Source organism: Alligator sinensis, unplaced genomic scaffold, assembly GCF_000455745.1.
Source record: "Alligator sinensis unplaced genomic scaffold, ASM45574v1 scaffold164_1, whole genome shotgun sequence".
Taxonomy (NCBI): domain Eukaryota; kingdom Metazoa; phylum Chordata; order Crocodylia; family Alligatoridae; genus Alligator; species Alligator sinensis.
The window spans coordinates 60,308-67,876 of record NW_005843272.1 but is presented as its reverse complement, the minus strand read 5'-3'; the positions used below and the strand labels follow the sequence as shown (position 1 = coordinate 67,876).

General features: G+C 57.4%; 1 protein-coding gene across 3 annotated transcripts in view; it reads right to left on the bottom strand.

The window, feature by feature from the left end:
* ASPSCR1 (ASPSCR1, UBX domain containing tether for SLC2A4) overlaps window positions 1–7,569 on the bottom strand; it is a 44,781-nt gene that overhangs the window by 16,398 nt on the left and 20,814 nt on the right. For all 3 annotated transcript variants that reach the window (XM_006038168.3, XM_025194652.1, XM_025194653.1), the window contains 5 exons: window positions 6,059–6,198; window positions 3,673–3,754; window positions 2,932–2,998; window positions 1,976–2,038; window positions 1,595–1,647 (listed from right to left, as the gene is read on the bottom strand). In XM_006038168.3, coding sequence (XP_006038230.2) covers window positions 1,595–1,647; window positions 1,976–2,038; window positions 2,932–2,998; window positions 3,673–3,754; window positions 6,059–6,198 — 405 coding nt within the window. The remainder of the gene's footprint in view (window positions 1–1,594; window positions 1,648–1,975; window positions 2,039–2,931; window positions 2,999–3,672; window positions 3,755–6,058; window positions 6,199–7,569) is intronic.

The following is a 7,569-nucleotide window of genomic DNA, read 5'->3' as shown; positions in this document are numbered from 1 at the left end:
AAAGACAGCAGCAAAAGTCATCTGAGTCCTCCCCAGGGAGTGCCTATCACTGACAGCTGTTGGAGCAGTAAAGTGGGGAAAACGGAACTGGAAGAAAGGAAACTGCAGCTGACGGATGTGACCTGCTCACAGAAGCAGCTTAGGAGCAAAGCAGAGAGCACAGAGTGGGAGTTAGGGACAGGCAGGGCTGGGAGCGGCTTGCCAGGGATGGGGGCAGAACAGTACCCTGGTGCCCTGCACTCCAGGAGGGCAGCACACTTCCCGCTACCTTCCCTGCATGGCGGCTCCTCCACACGTGCCATTAGAGCATCACGTTTCCTTTCCCTGGAACTTCCCCGGACTATGCAGACAAAACCTGCTTTCCCCACCTCCCCCACGGAGCCGTGTGGGAACCAGGGACCAGTCTGGGTGGTGGCTGCGGGTGAGGCAGCACAAACGCGGGGAGCTAGGAGGAGTTGCCCTCACAGGGAGTGGGAAAATCTCCCATTCAAAGGCACGAGGAGCTTTCCACTGGCATCTCTGTTATTAATTAAAATATCTGAAGTGGCTTTGAAGAGAAACAACACTCAGTTGGCTCTTCTCCACCAAGAAGACATTGTGTCTTGCAGACACACACGGCGTCCGGCTCCCGCCTGGGGGAGGGCTGCCAGACACTCTGGCATGCTCAGGGAGGGATCAGGCACAGGTGGCGTGCGGGAAGGCCTAGATGGACAGAGCCCCACCTAGGCTGCTTGGCCAGGTGCAGCCCATGGGCTCCCACACTGTGATTTCTGGAGCACAACGCAGACCGAGCTGTGCTCAGCACCAGCAGAGATGGGAAGGCTGGCACTGCCACACACTCCCCAGGCCCGGGTGCTGGGCAGCAAGGACAGCAGCTCAGCTCACTGAAGTCATGCAGATAAGCTGTGTCCAGGGCTAACTCCAGCTTTTGGCACAGTAGTTTCACCAGAGCCTGGGCATGAGGCAGGGGCCAGGCCTCTGGGTGGGAACATGACACCCATGAGATCTGGGCCCCTGCAGATTCAATTGCCCATGAGCTGTTGCAATGCGGTCTCTTCCACCAAAGCCCGTGGGAGATTGTGCTGCACGGCAGATGCGTCCTCCGCAGCCCTCCAGCCCCCTAAGCCCAATCATGCCCAGGGCTGGAGGCTACACTGAGCCCAGAGGTATCCTGCAGCACCAGACCATTGTACCCTCTCGTTCCACAGACCACTGCCCACCATAGCAGACAGGAGCAATGGTCTGCTAGCCCCATATCACTGGGCCAGAGCACAGGTCCACAGAGCCCCGCTGACCTGCTTCCTGCACTCACCTGCACATAGTTCCTCAGAGGAAAGCTGCGTGGAACAGCAGCTGCCACCCACCCGCACAGCAGCTGAGTCGGTGCCAGGCCCCCCCCTCGTGTAGGCAACACATCTTGCTCCACATGGAAGACTTCCCCACTGACGTGCTTTTGCTCCAAAACACCCAATCCCATTAGCTGCAACTTAGCCTAGAGTGCCAGGGACCCTCACATTATCTGCTCCCATTCCAGAGCAAGGACAGGCAGCTGGGAGAGGAGGACAGCAAGCCAAGGAAGAGAACCAGCCCTTACCTCAAACAGGGTCAAGCTCTCATCACTCAGGATGGTCCTAGGAGGTGTAATAACTGCAGAGAAGAACAAGTTGCACATTAGGACAGCAGCTTCACGACCATGCCACTGCTCTGGGGGAGGTTTACAGCACCCTTTTGCAAGGTGTGTCCTTGCTGTACACCCAGGCAGTGCTGCCTGCTCTGCTGCAGGCAGGACCCTGGCAGGGTCAAGACAGCAGTGACACTCCTCATGCTCTGGGCAAGGCACAGTGGAAAAGTTCCTGTTTCAGGGTGCTGCCCCAGGGGAGGAGAAGGGGGAAGCTCTTGCACAGGCCTCATGCCAGGTGTCACTCCAGGGAAGGGCTCAAGGGCAGGGGTGGGCACAAACACCCACTACACTCACACAGGTAGAATGGCAGCTCTGCATCTGCAAGGTGGCTTCTCACAAAGCCTCTCAGGTCACCAACTGTGGAGGAAAGAAAGCAGAGGAAAGGGGTCTGCTGGGCCCAAGCACAAGATCCACAGCACACCTGCCAGCAGCAGCTTTCAAATGCTACCCTTGGTAGTCAGATGTCCAGAAGCAGCTGCAGCACATGCAGGGGCCCCAACCCACTGAGGCTCTGGTCCCCAGTTCTCAGACCTAACGGACAGCACCTGTTTCTGAGGGCAAGTCAAGAAATCTAATGGGCACGGGGTACCTGACTTCCCAGAGGGCAGAGGATGTCAGTGAATGGCCGGAAGAGCAGCCAGGTGCGTGCCCTGACATGCTCCCTTGTGTGGCCCGGGAGATGCAGGAACCTGTAATCCCTCTGCTGCTTCGGCTCCATTGGAGAGGGCCTGATTTTCAGCTTGGCCTTTGGTGGTTTTAAAAATACTAGCTGAATTCAGCCTGTTCTCATGTACTCCCAGCCCTTCTCTTCAGGACTCTGGCTGGAAGAAGGCTTTGTCCTGTACAGGGACAACACTGCATTGTTTGGGAATGAGTGTGCCATCAGCCGGGACATCACTGTGACTCTTCTGGGCAGGAATACTGCAACTCCAAGGTGCCTGGCACCATCCCTCCCAACAGTCTTGAGAAAAAGCCCTTCCTCATACTGAATCTGGATGAGGCCAACACCTCGGAGCCTTGCTTCCCCCACTCCCTGGAGCAACAGGAACAAGCTGCACTAGTTCCATTTGAAAGAGCATGCAGCTCAGGTGACTGCAGGTGTAACCATGCAACTTCTTCAGGGCAGTGTAGCCCTCCCTCACCCATGATGCAGACCCATCCAGAACCCTCCTGTGCATTGCCATATCCCCATGCCACACGGCTTTGCAGGCTGGGTGCTGCCTGTAAGACGGGAGCAGATATGCACTTACCTGTTTCACTGGGGCGGAAGAAACCTTGCAGAACATAGCGGTCTGGGAAGTGAACCCGCAGCACCACCTAGACAGACAGCTGCATCAGCTCCAGCAGTTGCCCTGAAAGTCATTGCCCTGCTCACATGAGATAAACCTGGAGCAGAGCTGAAGCCAGGCAGTCTTTGCTCTGCATGGAGGTCACACCAGATGGACGCATTCTTCCCTCAGGGGCTGCACCTTTCCACTGCCAGGCGGCCATTCAGGGCCCCTGAGCTGGTTGGGTGTCCAAGAATCTGTGACCATCAGATCTGGTCTCCAGGGAGGGTAATGGTGCTGTTTGTACTACAGCAGCATTGAGACAGAACCGCTGTGCCAGAGGCTGCATAAATAGGATGCACAGTCTGTGCTCTGACAAGCTCGTGGTCTCAGTGAATCACCACTTCTGAGCACCCCCCCGCCCCCGCAGCAGGGAGCCTTCCAATGGCACTATCTTTCCCCCCAAGAGCCGAGCAGCCAGCAGCAGGAGGGTGCAGGGGGCCTGGCAACAGGCCAGCTGCTGTGGGCATGCTTGCTGGTTCTCAGCGCCGTCCTGTCCGTGGCTCGCTCCAGCAGCATGCACCTCCTGATTTCCCAGAGACATCACCAGAGAGGCAAGCCGGAGCACCCGCCCGCCATGGCCCTGTTGGTCCCTACAGAGATCCGACCCCTTGAATTCACAGTGACCAACGAGTACAGGAGTGGAGATGAAGAATAGGCTACCTTTGGGTAACGCTCCAGCTTCTCCTTCATCTGAGCTTCCCTCATGGACTGTGTCATTAAGGGAGTCTCTTCCAGGCGTTTCCTACAGAAGGGGACAAGGCAGATTACCTGTCAGATCTGCCACTTTATGGCCCGTTTACAAGATAAACAGCCCAAGCAGGTCAAGTGCAGCTCTGTGCAGCCCCCACTCCCATCACTGCCCCCTGTCCCAAGTCCTTCTGCCCTCCCCCCATGACGCCAGCCCCCAGCCCCATCCCATCCCGCTGCCACCGTAGCCACCTCAGAGCCCAGGCCCAAGTCCCTCAAGGTGCTCTCTTCACCCACAGCACCCAGCCTCTTTGTGTGACCAATACCAGCCAACACAGGCCTTGGACTTCCTTCTCCTCCGCAGGTTTTCCTGTCTCAGAGACACGAAAACACCATTGTTTATTCCCTACAGCTTCTGTCCCAAGCAGGCCCTGGACACCGGCTCTCCCATTCTGGAAGGGCACAAGGCACTCAGGGCAGTGCTGAGCTACAGCAGCCTTCACTCCACATGAACCCTTTCCACATGCAATCCCTTTAGCCTTTGGAAAAGAGGGGCAGGGCCCGGGCCCGGGCCCAGGCACAGGACAACTGTGGAGAGAAAATGTACTTGGGGAGTCTCTCCCAGCCCAGCACTATTCACAGCCCCTCAGCTACCGAGTAGAGGCACTTTCACCACAGGTACTGTGCTTTGTAGGCCAGGCTGCTGGCTTACTTCAGCCTCACGTACCAATTCATGTTACCAGAATAATAGTCTGACAGCCTCTGAAATGCTGCATCATGCAGCCATCGCACTGAGTCAATGGCATGTGCATCTTGCCTTTATTTTTATCCCTGTCTGCGGGCAAAGAGAGTTGTAAGAATCAGCAGATTTCAAAACGAAGTCCTTCTGAGGGGCTGCGTTCCAGGAACCCCTTGCCCAAATGATCCCAAATCCGCACCACTAACTATGCCCACAAGGAGCACAGCAGTTTCCAGGCCAATGTGGGTTCGTGTGGATTTTGGAGCACTTGGAAGAATGGTCTCAAGCAGACAGCGCCATGGGCGGCGCGCAGGAAGGATTTATAGAAGATTCGGACTGAAGTGACACCAGTGCGTACAGCACTCGCCCCAGGGAGGCAGCTCCCCTTACCTGGCCCACCTCGTCCCGAACTCAGCCGAGAATCCAGAACCTTCCCGACACGAGTGCCCAGTTCCTGACAGATGCAGCCCTGGGGCAACTATGCATCCCCACGTTTTTTGGCTTACTGGTCACCTTGGGACAATGTCTCAGAGCTGGCTTATTCCAGCGAGCGGCAGTGGAACGCAGCCGTTCTGCCATCAAAGCGATGGGGATTTGCTGGCTGGCTGCGGGCCAGAGCTAGCTCCCTTTGAAGTTGATGGGAGTCATTCTGCTGGTAGCAGGATCAAGCCATGTGTCACAGCATGTCACTCATTAGTCACAGGGGGAGCAGCCACGCCCGCCGAGTTCTCAGCCATCACCCTGACGTCAGGCCAAGGCACACGTGGCAGGAGCAGCACGAGATGCCTCGGCCTTCCAGCGCTCAGGCTGGCTCTGGGTTGCGAAGCACCTGGTTTCAGGAGCAGCAGCTCTGCGTGCACATGAATGCGTGTGGGGCAGGGGTGGGGGAAGAGGGCACCGTGTCTTGGGCAGCCCACCCGAACGCAGAGTTTTGCACCTTCGCCACACGAACACCAAGGCCTTCTCATCATTTCCCCCAGACGTGGCAGAGAGGAGCGTGCTAAACGCTTCACAAGCATTATGGGGTTAAGTCCTCCACACCTCTGTGAAGGAGACACTTCACCTCAGTGACAGGCCCGAGACACAACCAGCTTTATGGACTGCTCTGGCAGCGCAAAGGCCCTAAGGCAGCCAGACCTCCCCTGGCAGTGATCCCACCCCACTCCACAGGCCACCTGCAGCCCAGGGAAGGAAGAGGGGCTATGTGCAGCTAGAAGGCTGTGGAGCAGCCTGATGCTACTTCAAAAGCATGCCAGGGCCAGCCTACAGCTGGGAACAGTTAGGGTTTTCTGCCAAGGACACAGGTCAAATCTGCAGCAAGACCAGCATCTCCTACGGTCGCCCCAGGGTGCTCCGTGTTCTGGCTGCTGCCCAGTTCTCTGGATTTCACTCCTTCCAGGCCTGCACCCCACAGCTCCCGTTCTGGGCCAAGTGATCTAAAAAGCCTTAAAGTGGGCAGTGGGAGCCAGGACTCCAGAACACACCAAGCCCAAACCACGGACCCAACCAGCCCCTGACTGGCTTCCGGATGCCAGCACTCAACGGCACAGCCACGTGCTCTCCTCTGTGAGCGTGAGGTGAGACACGAGCACTGGGACTGCTCGTGGGAAAGGCACTTGCCTCTCGCTCTGCAGCTGGGACAAGCGCTTCCGCACGTCGTCCACCGTGACTTCAAAGAACTCGTCAGGAAAGTCCTTTGGGCCAGGAGGCAGCGCTGGCTGCAGGTCTAGGTGGCACACGACTGGCTCCCGCTCCAGCAGCTGCAGAGCAGACAAGCACAGGTTAGTCTCGAACGTGAAGCAAACACAGCGGGACCCTGAAGCCCATGTAGCACGGTCTGGTCAGAGCTTCTGGCGCTGACTGCCTATTCACCTGCCTTTTCCTGCACTGCACATTTAAGTCCCAGCCTTGCCCATCCATCCAATCAGCAAGAACTCTCCTCCTGCCCAGGAATTCATGCTACACCCTCTTCCTAGGCCCATGTGCAGGCTTTGCCCTGCTTTTAGCTGCCCAGAGTGCAGAGCAGACTTCTCCTCACCCACACGTGCAGCCTGCTAAGACCTAGAAGCCCTGGAGGACATGTGAGTTTGAGACTAGACCAAAGAAGGTGCAATGAGCCCCAGCATACAATGGGCAGGGATTGGCAGAACATGAACTTCCCTGTTAACATGCAGCTCTGCAGCCTGGAGCCCTTCACAGCCAGCTGCCTGCCTGGCCTAACCCAAGGCCCCATGGACCAAGCATCCTAGTGATGAATGTCCCCCAGCGTCTCCCTCTCACCTTCCCAGCCTCCCATCTGCCTCCCAGCCAGACATACTCCTGCACATCCCTACAAGGGCTCCCCTGCTTCTGGCCCCCTCTGCTCTGCCCTCCCCCCATGCACAGGCCCCCTGGGAACAGAGCGAGTCGCTCTCAATTGTCAGCAAAGACAACACAAATTACAAGGCAAGGTTGGCTCTATTTGTGGGCACCAAAGGGTAATTTGAGAAATTAAAAGAGCGAGGTTGTGTGGGTGGGACCCTCGGCTACTTTTAGAAAGTTGAGTGGAGTCGGCTCTAACTAGAGGGTGAAGGCGCCTGATTGCAGCTTTCCCTGGGCAGGGGGAGGAGGAGTGCCCAGAGCAGCAGTGTCCCTGGGCTGGGAGCATAAGGAGTGCCCCCGAGCTGCCAACAGCCCTCGGCCATGAGCCTTTTGCACATTGGCCCCCTGGGCCAGCCACACAGAGGCAGGTGATGCCGCAGGGTCAGAGAGGGTCTGGCTTGGACCTCCTCCGAGTCAGGTCTCTCCTCCACATTCAGGGCTCCCTTGCACTTAGACATGCTCCCCCATGCAGTGGGACGTCTCAGAGTTACACTTCGCTGCCCTGAACAACCCTCTCCAAGCACGCCCTGCAGACCCAACCATGCAAGGACAGTCACCCCTCAGAAGAAAGCTGAGGGGACAGACAGGCCCTGCAGCTGACAGCTCTGGACATGAACAAGAACTCCAGGCCCTCTTGCTGGCAGCTCCTCACATGCCACTGAGGCTGCCAGATCAAGCACCCAGGCTAGCAGCAGAGGCAGGTGGATCCCCCCAGAACCAGCTAGGAGCCTGTAGCCACAAGCCAGCAGTCAGCACAGCTCCGCAGCACC